General features: G+C 46.6%; 1 protein-coding gene across 4 annotated transcripts in view; it reads left to right on the top strand.

Moving 5' to 3' along the window:
• The window catches only part of EXOC3L4 (exocyst complex component 3 like 4), a 103288-nt gene that overhangs the window by 49073 nt on the left and 35437 nt on the right, over window positions 1–18778 (top strand). For 3 of the 4 annotated variants that reach the window (XM_073349719.1, XM_073349720.1, XM_073349723.1), the window contains exon 1: window positions 15638–15877. In XM_073349719.1, the coding sequence (XP_073205820.1) occupies window positions 15707–15877 (171 nt within the window). In that variant the 5' untranslated portion in view covers window positions 15638–15706. Of the gene's footprint in view, window positions 1–7033; window positions 7127–15637; window positions 15878–18778 lie in introns of those variants that run through there. The other variant, XM_073349721.1, reaches the window with a different exon arrangement.

An 18778-nucleotide genomic window follows, 5' to 3' on the forward strand; every position in this document is an offset into this window, starting at 1 on the left:
CCAGTGGCTTGGCATGAGCAACTCTAAGGCTGGTAACTATGATAACAACCTTGCAGAACCTGTGTGTGTGTGTGTATGAATGAATGTGTGAATAACTATGAAATTGAATGCAATGTTATAGCTATAACTAACTGCTTACTATGATTCTTTCTGTATTCACAATATATGTGGCATTTTGCCTTTTCCCCTTTAATAAGATCCTGCTGGTTTTTATTTTATTGGTATAACATGTCTACATGAGCTGCAATTACACCCCTGGACTACCATGTAGACACACCCACAGAAACAATGTGTTGGTCGCTAGCCCATCTGGTCAGTCATCAACAGAACTGTTCACCAGTTTTCAATTACTGGACTAACAGAGTACTGTATAGCTTTGCCACCCCCACTGAAGATACAGGTGAAGGCATGATGTGAAGGGAAAGGGGTTGCCCAGGTGTAAGGCAGAACAGCATTTGGCCTGCAGAACACTTCTTGGTAGGGAAGATGCATGAGCTAGGAAGAATACAGCTGGGCTTTCAGATCCAAGGGTGAACTCGCAATTAGAACCCCCCCCCCATCCTCCTCACACACACACACACACACACGCACACACACACGCACGCACACACACACATTTCCTTATTAGTACTCTTGAACAATTTGATCTGTAGTCAGACACAGTCACCATGGAAATCCACAAGGCCATTTCTGCAGTCATTTTCAGGGCGAAACCCTCCAGAAAGACACAAGTGTTAGAAAGCCTAGAAACTGGGAGTTAAGGTTACACTTTGAAAACCCAGCTCAAATATCAGAAAGTATGAAAGTGTAAAAGGTCACGTAACCAACCTCAACTCTGCCCGGTGTCATTGCCAGGCTGCCACCCTTCTATATATCTGGATGTTGAAGGACTCCCAGGTCAGAGATCATTCTCGGAGTTACATCTGCACAGCTACATCTCTCAAGGAGGTGAAAAATCCATCTACCTGAGAGATGTGATTGAACAGAGCTAACCCTTGGTGTAGACAGTGCTAGGTCAACAGAAGAACTCTTCCGTTGACCTAGCTACCACCTCTTGGGGAGATGGGTTACCTACAATGCCAGAAGAACCACCCACCCTCCCATCGCTGTAGTAAGTATCTACACTGAAGCACTACAGTGGTGCTGCATTTTAAGCGTAGATATAGCCTTACTCTGCAGAAGCACATGGTGTCTGTATCTGTCCTGTCACCTCCCACAACACTGATGCACCCCCCACTATGCTACATGGATACCAGCAGCACCTTGCCAGTAGCACCCTGCACTAATCACACCTCGTGCATGTGATGGAGGCATTTTGATGAGGGAGAATTAGAAAGTCTTGGTATTTTTGCACAATACAATACGGCAGAATCTGAACAAAGCACTCAAGCTCATGCTCCCGGGTGGCCGCCAAAAGTCAGTTCTTTATGTATAGTTTCCCCTGCAGTCAAAGCCGGTCTGCAGAATTCCCACATGATATAAAAACTGCTCCTGCAGATAGATAGCTGTGGGGTTGCACTGGCACAAATTCTCTGTCCCTGAGTACAGCCCAGCGTAGAGGTGGATTTGTTACCCGAACAAAATTCGCTGTTACTCACACACTCTTGGGGCACTCACCTTTACCCAATTCCTAGGGCTCAGTGCTTACTCTCTGTGGGTTTGCAGGACCTTTTACCCGTACGTAAAACAGCCTTACACAGTAATGTCCTTATTCTCTATTTATTAACAATTACCAAACAGAATACACATGCTAAGCATACAACGCTATGATCACCAGTCCTGATCATGCAAACAGACTTTCCCTGTTGGCCAGGCAAGGTCAGTCTCATCTGGATTCTAATTGCTGCATGTCATGGTCATGCAGAGGAATTTTAGCAACTTTGATCTTAGGCTGTGTCTTAGAGGTGAGTTCTTCTCCTTCTTCTTCCAGGTCTCTCCTTCTTATTCTTCTGTTCCTTCTGCTGGTCTCCTTCTTGGACCCCAGTTTATATAGTGAAACTTGAGTCCTGCTAAGCTATACCTTAACCAATCATTTTACTAAAATTTTGCTAACCAATCCTAACATATTATAACAACGGAGGATTTTCTGGACAAAAGTCAGGATATGCTTCTACTGGCACAAAGCTCTAAAGATTTAGAGCAGGTTGCACAGCGGAGCCAAGAGGCCAGTGAAGAAGCTTGGCAACATGTGACCTCCAGAAGAAAAAGGGGGAATGTCCGGGTTCCAGCAACGCGGTCACAGGTAACTAACCGCTTTCATGTCCTCTCCACAGGTACCATTGCGGAGAGTGGACCAGATGATATGTCTGGGGGGAGAAAGCAGAAGGAGACTCCGCTGGTTGGAAGGCATGAGATGCACTGTCCTGAGATGGGGGGTTCCATGACCACCACTCCCAAGAGAAGGAGGCGGGTGGTGGTGGTCGGGGACTCTCTCCTCCGGGGGACTGAGTCATCTATCTGCCGCCCTGACCGGGAAAACTGAGAAGTCTGCTGCTTGCCGGGGGCTAAGATTCGCGATGTGACAGAGAGACTGCCGAGACTCATCAAGCCCTCAGATTGCTACCCCTTCCTGCTTCTCCACGTGGGCACCAATGATACTGCCAAGAATGACCTTGAGCGGATCACTGCGGACTACGTGGCTCTGGGAAGAAGGATAAAGGAGTTTGAGGCGCAAGTGGTGTTCTCGTCCATCCTCCCCGTGGAAGGAAAAGGCCTGGGTAGGGACCGTCGAATCGTGGAAGTCAACGAATGGCTACACAGGTGGTGTCGGAGAGAAGGCTTTGGATTCTTTCACCATGGGATGGTGTTCCATGAAGGAGGAGTGCTGGGCAAAGACGAGTTCCACCTTACAAAGAGAGGGAAGAGCATTTTTGCGAGCAGGCTGGCTAACCTAGTGAGGAGGGCTTTAAACTAGGTTCACCGGGGGAAGGAGACCAAAGCCCTGAGGTAAGTGGGAAAGTGGGATACCGGGAGGAAGCACAGGCAGGAATGTCTGTGAGGGGAGGGCTCCTGCCTCATACTGAGAATGAGGGGCGATCAGCAGGTTATCTCAAGTGCTTATATACGAATGCACAAAGCCTTGGAAACAAGCAGGGAGAACTGGAGGTCCTGGTGATGTCAAGGAATTATGACATGATTGGAATAACAGAGACTTGGTGGGATAACTCACATGACTGGAGTACTGTCATGGATGGATATAAACTGTTCAGGAAGGACAGGCAGGGCAGAAAAGGTGGGGGAGTAGCACTGTATGTAAGGGAGCAGTATGACTGCTCCGAGCTCCGGTACGAAACTGCAGAAAAACCTGAGTGTCTCTGGATTAAGTTCAGAAGTGTGAGCAACAAGAGTGATGTAGTGGTGGGAGTCTGCTATAGACCACCGGACCAGGGGGATGAGGTGGACGAGGCTTTCTTCCGGCAGCTCGCAGAAGCTACTAGATCGCACGCCCTGGTTCTCATGGGTGACTTTAATTTTCCTGATATCTGCTGGGAGAGCAGTACAGCGGTGCATAGACAATCCAGGAAACTTTTGGAAAGCGTAGGGGACAATTTCCTGGTGCAAGTGCTAGAGGAGCCAACTAGGGGGGGGAGCTTTTCTTGACCTGCTGCTCACAAACCGGGAAGAATTAGTGGGGGAAGCAAAAGTGGATGGGAATCTGGGAGGCAGTGACCATGAGTTGGTTGAGTTCAGGATCCTGACACAGGGAAGAAAGGTAAGGAGCAGGATACGGACCCTGGACTTCAGGAAAGCAGACTTCAACTCCCTCAGGGAACGGATGGGTAGGATCCCCTGGGGGACTAACATGAAGGAGAAAGGAGTCCAGGAGAGCTGGCTGTATTTCAAGGAATCCCTGTTGAGGTTACAGGGACAAACCATCCCGATGTGTCGAAAGAATAGTAAATATGGCAGGCGACCAGCTTGGCTTAATGGTGAAATCCTAGCAGATCTTAAACATAAAAAAGAAGCTTACAAGAAGTGGAAGGTTGGACATATGACCAGAGAAGAGTATAAAAATATTGCTCGGGCATGTAGGAATGAAATCAGGAGGGCCAAATCGCACCTGGAGCTGCAGCTAGCGAGAGATGTCAAGAGTAACAAGAAGGGTTTCTTCAGGTATGTTGGCAACAAGAAGAAAGCCAAGGAAAGTGTGGCCCCCTTAATGAATGAGGGAGGCAACCTAGTGACAGAGGATGTGGAAAAAGCTAATGTACTCAATGCTTTTTTTGCCTCTGTCTTCACGAACAAGGTCAGCTCCCAGACTGCTGCGCTGGGCATCACAACATGGGGAATAGATGGCCAGCCCTCTGTGGAGAAAGAGGTGGTTCGGGACTATTTAGAAAAGTTGGATGTGCACAAGTCCATGGGGCCGGACGAGTTGCATCCGAGAGTGCTAAAGGAATTGGCGGCTGTGATTGCAGAGCCATTGGCCATTATCTTTGAAAACTCGTGGCGAACGGGGGAAGTCCCGGATGACTGGAAAAAGGCTAATGTAGTGCCAATCTTTAAAAAAGGGAAGAAGGAGGATCCTGGGGACTACAGGCCAGTCAGCCTCACCTCAGTCCCCGGAAAAATCATGGAGCAGGTCCTCAAAGAATCAATCCTGAAGCACTTACATGAGAGGAAAGTGATCAGGAACAGTCATCATGGATTCACCAAGGGAAGGTCATGCCTGACTAATCTAATCGCCTTCTATGATGAGATTACTGGTTCTGTGGATGAAGGGAAAGCAGTGGATGTATTGTTTCTTGACTTTAGCAAAGCTTTTGAAAGCAAGGCTTTCTTGACTTTAGCAAAGCTTTACGGTCTCCCACAGTATTCTTGTCAGCAAGTTAAAGAAGTATGGGCTGGATGAATGCACTATAAGGTGGGTAGAAAGTTGGCTAGATTGTCGGGCTCAACGGCTAGTGATCAATGGCTCCATGTCTAGTTGGCAGCCGGTGTCAAGTGGAGTGCCCCAGGGGTCGGTCCTGGGGCCGGTTTTGTTCAATATCTTCATAAATGATCTGGAGGATGGTGTGGATTGCACTCTCAGCAAATTTGCGGATGATACTCAACTGGGAGGAGTGGTAGATATGCTGGAGGGCAGGGATAGGATACAGAGGGACCTAGACAAATTGGAGGATTGGGCCAAAAGAAATCTGATGAGGTTCAATAAGGATAAGTGCAGGGTCCTGCACTTAGGACGGAAGAATCCAATGCACAGCTACAGACTAGGGACCGAATGGCTAGGCAGCAGTTCTGCGGAGAAGGACCTAGAGGTGACAGTGGACGAGAAGCTGGATATGAGTCAGCAGTGTGCCCTTGTTGCCAAGAAGGCCAATGGCATTTTGGGATGTATAAGCAGGGGCATAGCGAGCAGATCGAGGGATGTGATCGTCCCCCTCTATTCGACATTGGCGAGGCCTCATCTGGAGTACTGTGTCCAGTTTTGGGCCCCACACTACAAGAAGGATGTGGATAAATTGGAGAGAGTCCAGCGAAGGGCAACAAAAATGATTAGGGGTCTGGAACACATGACTTATGAGGAGAGGCTGAAGGAACTGGGATTGTTTAGTCTGCAGAAGAGAAGAATGAGGAGGGATTTGATAGCTGCTTTCAACTACCTGAGAGGTGGTTCCAGAGAGGATGGTTCTAGACTATTCTCAGTGGTAGAAGAGGACAGGACAAGGAGTAATGGTGTCAAGTTGCAGTGGGGGAGGTTTAGGTTGGATATTAGGAAAAACTTTTTCACTAGGAGGGTGGTGAAACACTGGAATGCGTTACCTAGGGAGGTGGTAGAATCTCCTTCCTTAGAAGTTTTTTAAGGTCAGGCTTGACAAAGCCCTGGCTGGGATGATTTAATTGGGGATTGGTCCTGCTTTGAGCAGGGGGTTGGACTAGATGACCTCCTGAGGTCCCTTCCAACCCTGATATTCTATGATTCTATGATTCTAACATTCTCTAACCATTCAGACCCCACCACTTTAATTAATTTACACCTAGCAAAATTAATTATGTAACAGACAGAAACAATCAAAGAACCAGATAGAGATCAGACAAACAATAAAGTGGGGACCATAAAGACAAAATAAAGAAATGAGGATTTCACAACCACAACCATTGATAATTGATTTCTTGCCAGACAGAACTCTATCAAACCAGGGTGGATAAAAATCAATGTGGTTTTTTTTAAAATCTAAAAAATCAGATTTTTTTTTATTTAAATCGGATTTTTTTGATAAAATGCTTTTTGAGGAAAAAACTTATCTAAAGATAGTTTTAATTAAGATACATTATAGCTCAAAGATATCTCATCATTGAATAAGGATTATAAATTCTAATTCTATAGGATGAGACAATATATTAATGTAATGTTTAAGATGAAGTGAGCTGTAGCTCACGAAAGCTTATGCTCAAATAAATTTCTTAGTCGCTAAGGTGCCACAAGTCCTCCTTTTCTTTTTGTGGATACAGACTAACACGGCTGCTACTCTGAAAGAAAAGTTTTATAAATGAGTTCCAATAGTTCATGGATTAGGGATCCAATCTTATGGGGTTCCAGAGGCTTCTGTATAGATTATTTAGGTTAATCTCTCTATCTACACCATGGATTCAGTGCTCAGTCTAGAAGATACCATCAGAGAGGCTTAGTTTTGCAGTTTTCAAACTGTGGATTTGTGTCTCCAGAGGTAACATGTCTGTTAACAGCAAAAATGTTTTAAATAAATAAATAAATAGTATATAGAGGTGAGAAATAACAGACCTCAACTCTATTGCCCCTCTGCAAATTTGTGTACGCAGAGTCAATCCCTTACCTCTCTCTAAAAGTGCAAAGTTTCAAAAAGTTCAGTGATAGAAGATTGTTGGGGGTGGACTAGATCTGAACAAGGAGAAGAAGTCTGGAGATAAATGTGAGAAGCGAGGGACATATGCTTGTTTTGTTAAAATATTATATGTTTGCTGTTGAAGAAAAAAATCCAGAATACATAATGTTGTTTTAGTTAAATAAAACAATTTAAATGTCTGTCTGTCTGATGTTCTCCTCGTAATACAGCATGGCAAGAAAATCCTCCAAATGAATAACCCATTGAACTGGAGACTGTTGACCTCCCAGTGACTTCATAAATATCTGCTTCAACTACCTTTGGTAAGTGAGATAACCAAACACTCATTCATTTCCTGATATAGCTGTAAAATTACCGGTAATCTGAAAAGTTTTCAAAATAAATCATTGTTTAAAAATGTATAGTGTGTACCTTCTAAAAATGAAACCTAGATCTATCTCTCAGTTGTGAAGAATATGTATTAAGGTTATAACAACCAACAAGAATGCACTTTTATGTAGGAATCCATGATTAAATCGAGTTTTCCTGACTAGTGATTTAAATCATGATTTAAATCAAATCCACCCTGTATCAAACACCCTGGGAGTTTGAAAGCGGAGTTTGTCTTGTGGTGCTTGTGTGGGGTTTGGTTTTGCTGTGGGTGGTGGTGTTTTGGTGTGGTTTGTGTTTCCCAGATTAACAGGATTTAGGTGGGAAGGCTATGACAGATTCAGAGGTGGCAGTGGGAGTGACCCATGTAGCAGATGACACAATGAAGATGACTGGATGTGGAAGCTGTGGTATGTACATGATCCTGGAGGGGGCACCTGGTAAGAGTTTTGTCTGCATGAAATGCCGTCTGATAGAGCTGATGGAGGAAAAGATCAGAGGTTTGGAGATGCAGGTGGAAAGTCTGGTAGAGTTTAGGAAGGGGTTTGAGCAGATTATGGAGCAAAGACATGAGGTATCTGAAGGGAAAAGCTCAGACTTGCAGATGGAAGCAGGACTAGGGAATTTTGAGGGGAGACTGGGTGAGGAAAGTGGTCAGTGGAAGCATGTGACTAAAAGAACTAGGCAGAGGAAAAGACGGGCTAGTGAAGGAGAAATAGAGCTTCAGAATAGGTTTGCAGAGTTGGAAAATGAAGAAGGGGCTCAGCAGGTAGTCACTGAAGGTGACAGGGCAAGGAAGAAGAGAAGAGCGGTTAGTCCTATAGGAAAAGGGGAAGAGTTAATGGAGATTACACCAAATATGAGCCCCAGGAGGATACAGGATGGGTTAAAAAGGATTACAAGGGAGAATGGGAATGGAAAAAACTTGCAGCCAGAGGGAACAGGGGATAGACTGGAGAATAGCACTGTCACTAGGAAAAGGCAGGTCTATGTGATTGGGGACTCTTTATTGAGAAGAATAGATAGGCCTGTAACCAGAGCTGATCCAGAAAATAGGAGGGTGTGCTGTCTTCCAGGTGCTAAAATACGGGATGTAGACCTGAGGTTAAAAAGGATTCTAAAGGGAGCGGGAAAGAATCCCCTAATTATCCTTCATGTGGGAACAAATGATACGGCTAGATTCTCACTGGAAAGTATTAAGGGAGACTATGTTAGGCTGGGGAGGACGCTTAAGGAAATTGAGGCTCAGGTGATCTTTAGTGGGATTTTGCCTGTTCCTAGAGAAGGGCAACAAAGGTGTGACAAGATTATGACTATCAATAGATGGCTTAGGCAGTGGTGCTATAAGGAGGGCTTTGGGATGTATGGCCATTGGGAGGCATTCATGGATAGAGGACAGTTCTCTCGGGATGGACTTCATCTGAGTAGGGAAGGAAATAGACTTCTAGGATGGAGGCTGGCACAACTGATTAAGAGAGCTTTAAACTAGGAATTTGGGGGAGATGGTTGGGAGATGTCCAGGTAATCTCCACGCCAGAATTTAGCATAGAGTGGAAAGAAAATGAAGTAAGAGTGGATACAGCTGTAGGTAGGAGGAAGGGCAGTGTAGATACAAGTCTAATAGGTTATACTGGTAGTAAAATAACCGTGCCTAATAGGGTACAGAATGTGAGTGAGGCCAAACAGCAAAAATTAAGATGTTTGTACACTAATGCAAGGAGCCTAGGTAACAAAATGGAGGAACTAGAGTTACTGGTGCAGGAAGTGAAACCAGATATTATAGGTATAACAGAGACCTGGTGGAATAGTAGTCATGACTGGGCTACAGGTATTGAAGGGTATGTGCTGTTTAGGAAAGACCGAAATAAAGGTAAAGGTGGTGGAGTAGCACTGTATATCAATGATGAGATAGAATGTAAAGAAATAAGAAGCGATGAAATGGATATGACTGAGTCTGTCTGGGCAATAATTAAATTGGGGAAGAAAACTATTAGAGCCTCCCCTAGGATAGTGCTTGGGGTGTGCTATAGACCACCGGGATCTAATTTGGATATGGATAGAGCCCTTTTTAATGTTTTTAATAAAGTAAATACTAATGGAAACTGTGTGATCATGGGAGACTTTAACTTCCCAGATATAGACTGGAGGATGAGTGCTAGTAATAATAATAGGGCTCAGATTTTCCTAGATGCGATAGCTGATGGATTCCTTCAACAAGTAGTTGCTGAACCGACTAGAGGGGATGCCATTTTAGATCTGGTCTTGGCGAGTAATGAGGATCTCATAGAGGAAATGGTTGTAGGGGATAATCTTGGCTCAAGTGATCATGAGCTAATTCAGTTCAAACTGAATGGAAGGATTAACAAAAATAAATCTGCAACTAGGGTTTTTGATTTCAAAAGGGCTGACTTTCAAAAATTAAGGAAATTAGTTAGGGAAGTGGATTGGACTGAAGAATTTATGGGTTTAAAGGTAGAGGAGGCCTGGGATTATTTTAAATTAAAGCTGCAGAAGCTATCGGAAGCCTGCATCCCAAGAAAGGGGAAAAAATTCATAGGCAGGAGTTGTAGACCAAGCTGGATGAGCAAGCATCTTAGAGAGGTAATTAAGAAAAAGCAGAAAGCATATAGGGAGTGGAAGAAGGGAGGGATCAGTAAGGAAAGCTACCTTATTGAGGTCAGAATATGTAGGGATAAAGTGAGACAGGCTAAAAGTCAAGTAGAGTTGGACCTTGCAAAGGGAATTAAAACCAATAGTAAAAGGTTCTATAGTCATATAAATAGGAAAAAAACACAGAAAGAAGAAGTGGGACCGCTAAAAACTGAGGATGGAGTGGAGGTCAAGGATAATCTAGGCATGGCCCAATATCTAAACAAATACTTTGCCTCAGTCTTTAATAAGACTAAAGAGGATCTTAGGGATAATGGTAGCATGATAAATGGGAATGAGGATATGGAGGTAGAAGCGAAACTCAAACAGCTTAATGGGGCTAAATCGGGGGGCCCAGATAATCTTCATCCAAGAATATTAAAAGAATTGGCACAAGAAATTGCAAGCCCATTAGCAAGAATTTTTAATGAATCTGTAAATTCAGGGGTTGTACCATATGATTGGAGAATTGCTAACATAGTTCCTATTTTTAAGAAAGGGAAAAAAAGTGATCCAAGTAATTATAGGCCTGTTAGTTTGACATCTGTAGTATGCAAGGTCTTGGAAAAAATTTTGAAGGAGAAGGTAGTTAAGGACATTGAAGTCAATGGTAAATGGGACAAAATACAACATGGTTTTACAAAAGGTAGATCGTGCCAAACCAACCTGATTTCCTTCTTTGAGGGAGTAACAGATTTTTTAGATAAAGGAAACGCAGTGGATCTAATTTATTTAGATTTTAGTAAGGCGTTTGATACTGTGCCACATGGGGAATTATTAGTTAAATTGGATAAGATGGGCATCAATAGGAAAATTGAAAGGTGGATAGGGAATTGGTTAAAGGGGAGACTACAACGGGTCCTACTGAAAGGTGAACTGTCAAGTTGGAGGGAGGTTACCAGTGGAGTTCCTCAAGGATCAGTTTTGGGACCAATCTTATTTAATCTTTTTATTACTGACCTGGGCACAAAAAGTGGGAGTGTGCTAATAAAGTTTGCAGATGATACAAAGCTGGGAGGTATTGCTAATTTAGAGAAGGACAGGGATACCCTACAGGAGGATCTGGATGACCTTGTAAACTGGAGTAATAGGAATAGGATGAAATTTAATAGTGAGAAGTGTAAGGTCATGCATTTAGGGATTAATAACAAGAATTTTAGTTATAAGCTAGGGACGCATCAACTAGAAGTAACGGAGGAGGAAAAGGACCTTGGAGTATTGGTTGATCATAGGTTGACTATGAGCTGCCAATGTGATATGGCTGTGAAAAAAGCTAATGTCATCTTGGGATGCATCAGGAGAGGTATTTCCAGTAGGGATAAGGAGGTTTTAGTACCGTTATATAAGGCACTGGTGAGACCTCACCTGGAATACTGTGTGCAGTTCTGGTCTCCCATGTTTAAGAAGGATGAATTCAAACTGGAACAGGTACAGAGAAGGGCTACTAGGATGATCCGAGGAATGGAAAACTTGTCTTATGAAAGGAGACTCAGGGAGCTTGGCTTGTTTAGCCTAACTAAAAGAAGGTTGAGGGGAGATATGATTGCTCTCTATAAATATATCAGAGGGATAAATACCAGAGAGGGAGAGGAATTATTTAAACTCAATACCAATGTGGACACAAGAACAAATGGATATAAACTGGCCACTAGGAAATTTAGATTAGAAATTAGACGAAGGTTTCTAACCATCAGAGGAATGAAGTTTTGGAATAGCCTTCCGAGGGAAGTAGTGGGGGCAAAAGATCTATCTTGCTTTAAGATTAAACTCGATAAGTTTATGGAGGAGATGGTATGATGGGATAACATGGTTTTGGTAATTAAATATTCATGGTAAATAGGCCCAATGGCCTGTGATGGGTTTTTAGATGGGGTAAGATCCAAGTTACCCGGGAAAGAATTTTCTGTAGTATCTGGCTGATGAATCTTGCCCATATGCTCAGGGTTTAGCTGATCGCCATATTTGGGGTCGGGAAGGAATTTTCCTCCAGGGCAGATTGGAAGGCCCTGGAGGTTTTTCGCCTTCCTCTGTAGCATGGGGCACGGGTCACTTGCTGGAGGATTCTCTGCTCCTTGAGGTCTTCAAACTACAATTTGAGGACTTCAATAGCACAGATATAGGTGTGAGGTCTTTTTTAGGAGTGGTGGGTGAAATTCTGTGGCCTGCATTGTGCAGGAGGTCAGACTAGATGATCATAATGGTCCCTTCTGACCTAAATATCTATGAATCTATGAATCAAACTAAGTTTTCTTTAACTATCTTAAGATCTGTTTCTTTATCTGGTGATGGTGGGTGCTATTAGGACAGGAGCACCTTCTTAACAGCCCAGTATTACACTGTTTTAATGTAATTTAGATGGAATGTTAGGATGTGACTTCCTGCCTCTTAGCTAATGGCCGCTGCTCGCCTAATATGGCTGCACACAAAGACCTTAGGCCTCACAATATGGCTACTGGAAAAGGCCTTATCCTTACAGATTCACGTGGATTTTCTCTCAGCCCTTTATTCTCAAACCATTTTTACTTTTCTTTTCTTCTCTTTTCTCTCCTCTGAATTGGTTTGGTTGGAAGGAGGCCCCAGTTTAAATCCAGTCATTGCATTTCACTGTAAGAGGCAACCTTTGATTGGGAGGATCAGAAATCACATGTAATGAGAGACAAATAATATTGACGATAAATCTCCTGCACCATTTGCACCCAGAGAGCAGACAGGGAATTATGCCATGGCTGGTGTGTGGAAGGTAATTTGGTGATGCTTCACATAGGCACTGATTCCGTGGGTGCTCTGGGACTGGAGCACCCTCAGGGAAAAATTAGTGGGTGCTCTGCACCCACTGGCAGCCAAGCTCCCCTCTCCCTCCCCCACACCTCCTCCTCTGACGCCTCCTCCCCTGAGCGCGCCACGTGCCTGCTCCTCCACCTTCGTCCCAGCGTTTCCCGCTCGGACGCCGCCAAACAGATGTTTGGCTGCTCTGGGGGGTGGGAGAGGAGCGGGAACATGTCGCACTCAGAGGAGGAGGCGGGGAAGAGGCAGGGCCGGGGCGGGGATTTGGGGAAGGAGTCAGAATAGGGGCAGGGATGGGGTGGAGTTGGGGTGGGGACTTTGGGGAAGGGGTTGGAATGGGGGGCGGGGCCTCATGGAAGGGGTGGGGTCAGGCTGGGGCGGGGAGCGGGGGCCGTTGAGGACCCACCGGCGGCAGTAGAAGTTGGTGCCTATGCCTCAAGATGGTAAACTCTTTTCAGGAGTATGTGTTTTCCAGATTCAAGATTGCAGGGCTGAACAGCAGTTTATTGAGTGCACCAGCATACACTCAGTAGGGTATGAGGATAATATATCATAAGGATAACATAAGGATGTGGATAAATTGGAGAGAGTCCAGCGAAGGGCAACAAAAATGATTAGGGGTCTGGAACACATGAGTTATGAGGAGAGGCTGAGGGAGCTGGGATTGTTTAGCCTGCAGAAGAGAAGAATGAGGGGGGATTTGATAGCTGCTTTCAACTACCTGAAAGGGGGTTCCAAAGAGGATGGATCTAGACTGTTCTCAGTGGTAGCAGATGACAGAACGAGGAGTAATGGTCTCAAGTTGCAGTGGGGAAGGTTTAGATTGGATATTAGGAAAAACTTTTTCACTAAGAGGGTGGTGAAACACTGGAATGCGTTACCTAGGGAGGTGGTAGAATCTCCTTCCTTAGAGGTTTTTAAGGTCAGGCTTGACAAAGCCCTGGCTGGGATGATTTAACTGGGAATTGGTCCTGCTTTGAGCAGGGGGTTGGACTAGATGACCTTCTGGGGTCCCTTCCAACCCTGATATTCTATGATTCTATGAGAAGGACACCAAAGCCTTGTCTACAGCTGGGGTTTGCCCTGGTGCAGCTATAGGGGTCGCTGGACACCAAAGGCTGATCAGGGCTAATCCCAAGTGCCGACAAGGAATATTTTTATATTGGTACCTGTAGAGCTTTCCCATTAGGCCTAGGTTGGATCCTTCCATCACATCACTGGCTTATCACCAGTGTTTGCTTTTCCTTTGCCATCCACTCACTCCTCTTCAAATTAGCATCCAAATCTGCCATGCAACTGAGGAGGAAACCGCCTCCCAGCTTCTGCATGGGAGCTGCTGTAGAGCATTGCTGGTGTGTTGGACTTCGCGCTGTTATTTTAACTGCTCAGTATCTTAGTGTAAAATAAGCAAGTAGATTATTTAGATCTAGTACCTCAGGCCACCATGTTGCAGACTGTGACGGCCTCAGGGCGGAAACCTTGTCTTCTATGTCAGAGGTAGGCAAACTACGGCCCGTGGGACACATCCGGCCTACGGGTCCCTCCTGCCCAGCCCCTGAGCTCCTGGCTCGGGAGGCTAGCCCCCGGCCCTTCCCCCACTGTCCCCCCTCCCCTGCAGCCACACCGCCATGCAGGCAGCGCTCTGGGTGGGGGGCTGCGCACTCAGGCAGGGCAGTGCGGCAGTGTGTCTGGCTCCAGCTGGGGGGCGCGGCTGCCAGACATGCTGTTCTGAGCAGCATGGTAAGGGAGCCAGGGCGGGGGGTTGCATAAGGGGCAGGAGGTCCCGGGGGGCAGTCAGGGGACAGGGAGCAGGGGACGGTTGGATGGGGCGGAGGTTCTGGGGCGGTCAGGGGATGGGGAACAGGAGGCGGTTGGATAGGGCAGAGGTTCTGGGGGGGGCAGGGGATGGGGAACAGGAGGGTTAGATAGGGAGTGCGGTCCCAGGGGGCGGTTGGGGGGGGGTCCTGGGACGGGGCGGTCAAGGGACAAGGAGCTGGGGGGAGGAGGTTGGATGGGTGGGGAGTTCTGAGGGGGGCAGTCAGGGGGTGGGAAGTGGGAGGGGTCGGATAGGGGTCGGGGGCCAGGCCGTTTGGGGGGCACAGCCTTCCCTATCCAGCCTGCCATACAGTTTTGCACCCCGATGTGGCCCTCGGGCCAAAAAGTTTGCCCACCCCTGTTCTATGTGAATATTCACCACCCGCACCTATGGCACTGCAGAAATAACCTGTGGCTTTATTGATTGCAACCACCGAATCATCACAGAGAGAAAGATTGGATCTCAGCCCATTCTGGGCTTGAAAGGGTTAAAGCACTTAAAAATCACTAACTAGCCAAGTGACTACACTGATCCTTAGCTCTTCTAACTGTCCCCATAAGCAATCCGGTATATTTTTGCTGCTCTTCTCTGAACTCCTTCCCATTTGTCAATATATTCCTGGGACTGAGGCTCATTATTGCACACACAGGCAGACACACCCGTGACCAGTGCACAGAGAGAAGAGGTGAACAACGTATTACCACTACCTGAACACACACAGAGCTCTCCTGGTTTATCCTTTCATTGCACAAAATCAAGCCAATGAATCATTCAAGGAAATGTGGGACAGTTGGTTAAATACAACAGTTTCAACTGAGATTTGGTTGGAGATGCATTTGGACCCCAAAGCAAAAACTGGTGGGATTCAAATCCACAAGGGTCAACACCAAAGAAAAGTGGGCCAAATTCTCTTCTCCTCTTGCAGACTTGCCTGGGATTGCACGGCCACAGTGGTAATAGGTCAGAATGTTGCCCAGGGCCCACACAAGCCTCGGGCAGAAAAATATACTTGCACGGTTCATTTTGAGGCTAAGGGAAGATTCCCTTTTCCCTGCTGCACACAATGACCTTCAAAAGAATCATGGCGGCAGCCAGATGAGTGTTTCTGGACTCAGATACATAGGTTCATCCACTCCAGGGCATTGTAAATCATTACTCTCCTTTTGCTGGAATTTCCCCAGGGCCTAACGTTTATTTTGTTATCAGTGCAAGAGTGAAAGAGAAAACAGCTCTCCGTGCCCAGACAGGTGAAGCAAACTGCTGCATGGGATTTTTGCCTGGGAGACACTGCTTTTCTTCCTCGTACAGCCTGTTTTCAATAAAGCCCTCTGGAAATCCAGAAGAAGAGGAGGAGGAGGAGAGCCTTACTGTAGGGAGAGGGATCAGCTGCCAGGCTCTGAGGAAAGCAAGGAACTGCTGCTGCCAGCTAAACCAGGTGAGTTTCTCTGGGAGCCACTGCCAAACCCCCTGTGCCCTGCAGGGAACCTGAAAGCAGCAAGAGGCTGCCATGTTCATTCCCAGCTACCTGTAGAGCACAGGAAGGAGCCATTAGACATGCTCTCCAGAGGGCCTGCTCGGACAGGTATTGTTTCTCTGGCTTTTTCTGTGGTGGCCCACCACTGTAGAGGGTAGTCCCAGTACTCTGAAATGCCATGTGAACATTTAGCCTGGCCTCTAGCATAACACGGGGCATTGAGTTTCTCCTTGGAAATCTTGCACCAGACGTATTTTGATGCATCTGCCCCTACTGCCTCCCCCCCGATCCCCACACATCACCTCTAGCCCCTGCTGCCTTCCCTAGCCCACCACCATCCCTGGGCTCCCTATTGCCCCAAGGCCCTGCTGCTCCCCCGCCATTGCTCTAAGCTCCCTTCTTCAGCCTCACACCCCAGGCTCATCCTGTTCATTGCCTCTTGATCACAGTGCCCAGTAAGGCCAGCCCTCCTGAAGCTCCCCCACTCTGTGCTGAAGCCTGCCACCAGAGTCCCGCGGCTGAAGCTCGGGGTAGAGGGCTGCAGGGAGGGGCCGCTGCTTTGCCCCCTCCCCCATCTCTGCCCAGGAGGCTGTCCTGGCCACAGGAAAACCCTGTCGTGGCTGCATGCGGCCACGGTGGCTGCATTTGAAAAATGCTGTACTAGGTAGCAACATGGGAGAACTCCATGGTTCTAAAACTAAACTGGCTCTTTATTAAGAGAATTATTTACAGAGGTGATCTAATGCAGTTAGTATTCCAGCCTAGGGTTGCCAATTTTGGTTGGAGGTATTCGTGGAGGTTTCATTACATGACATAATCTTTAATTAAAGATTAATCTCTAATTCCTAGAGACTCTAGGCCAATCCAGCCATATGCATATGCAGGCACTAGGAAACAGACTAGTTTCCTAGTGCCTGCCCCGTACTTCTTTCCCTCCTTCAACATGTGCTCCTCCCTCCAACCACGCGGTTTGCTACAGGTGGTTGGCCTGCCACTTCCCACTTTCCTTCCTACTGGGCCAGTGACCCAAGCAAGGAAGGAAGTGTGACTCAAAGTTACCATTTTCCCTGGCTCCGGAGGAGATGCAATCTACAACCGTCCTTTGACAGACACCAATTACATATCTCCTGTCCTTGCACTGGCGCAGCTCTGCTGGATGGTGCCTTGGGAAAGGGCAGAATCATGGGTCCGCCTACTTGTCCATTGCAGAGAGCAGTCACCATGTTTTCCCCCCTTTACCCCCCGCCTTGGACCCCAGCCATGAGGACACAAGATTTTTTTTTTTTTAATTGAAAGTTGTGAGCCTGGTGAACTAGATGAATGCCTCACCGAAAAGTGCCAGGTCCCTGACCTGGTGAAGCCCAGCCAATTCAAGCCCCCAGCTGCAGCAACAACAAGGGTTTAAGCACTTTGGGCTGGGGCCTGCCTTTCTTGGTGTTTGTGCAACATAGAGAGGCCCTGGTCTGGGCCTTTTGACCCTATTGCAATAGAAATGAATCAATTCAGAAATAACAGCAAAGATATGAAATTTAAGATCTTGAGTGAGACTTTTCGTGCACACCCAGACAGCTCAGTAGGACTTTAGCCCTAGTAAAATAGAGTCTATTTCTCTCACAGTAGACGGATCACTATCTGAGGGTACATCCACATTACAATGGCACCGCTACAGTGCTGCTGTAGTGTAGACACCTCCTACAACAACAGATTTTTCCATCGCTGGAGTTAATCCAGCTCTCAGACAGGCAGTAGTTAGGTCAACATCTGAATTCTCCCATTGACCTAGCTGTCTCCCCAGAGGGGGTTTGGTCACCCTAATGACAGCACGCAGGGTGTGACATTTTTCAGAGCCCTGAGCAATGTAGCTAGGTTGACCTAAGTTTTAGATGTAAGCCAGGCCTTTCTCTTTTGCGTGCTGGCCCCGCTGAACTTGCCTTCCTTTCTACACCTGCGCTGTGCAGGTTGGTGCCTTTATTGGTCTGTTATCGCTCTACCCACTACTGTTGTCTTTCCGATCCTTAGAGCACAGGCTGCTCTCTGGTTCCTGGCCTCTGCAGAAGTCCTCTGAGGCAAGTCTCCAGCTTTTCCTTCCTGTGCACTCCCTGTGGAACTGCCTACCGTTTGATAGCTAACCGCATGCAGCTCATAAGGCTGGGATGTGGCATTTACTTCCAGTATCGTCCCTGGACGTTGGTCTGTTCGCAGAAGCAACATTTAAACCATAGCTCTTGTGGGCTGGAGAAACGTAGCTGGCTGGAAGTTTCAGCACAATGTGGAGGGATCATCGTTTCCAGTGGTTCTAATCAGGTGCTGAGCTGCCAGTTTTGCAAAGGTTTTGGGTGTCCCCAAGCCCTCTAGAAAGAGAGTCAGGGTTAGGGTTGTATGCTGTGTCTATTCTTTCAAATGTGGGGTTGCATGGCTTTCCCTGTACACACCTGTACAGCTAATGGTGCAATACAATCGCCTTTTGGGGATATCAGTCTGGGAGCACTCTCCAAAAGGGTCTTTTGGAAACAGTGTGCAATGTGCATTAATTTGTGACTTGGATGACAGTGCTGTGCAAAGGAGGAAGGGGCAGCAAGGACTCTCATTACATACTTATGCCAGCTACCAGGCCCTTGGGACTGCAGGCTCACTGTCTCAGGAACAGGCAGGAGGCAGAAAATGAGAAGAGCATTGGCTCCATCTCCTCACTCCATGGCCAGCCCAGCTCAGCAGACTTGAAGAGGTGCTTTAATTTGCTGGTAGTTTAGAAGTACTTAGGGCCAGGGAACCACATTAGTATCAGGCCCTGACTCCATCTCAAGCAGCAGCAGCATCTGTGGGAAGAAGAAACCTTTAGTCGGGACCCTCCCTTCCCAGCCA

Source organism: Lepidochelys kempii, chromosome 6 (assembly GCF_965140265.1).
Source record: "Lepidochelys kempii isolate rLepKem1 chromosome 6, rLepKem1.hap2, whole genome shotgun sequence".
In the NCBI taxonomy this organism is placed as follows: Eukaryota; Metazoa; Chordata; order Testudines; family Cheloniidae; genus Lepidochelys; species Lepidochelys kempii.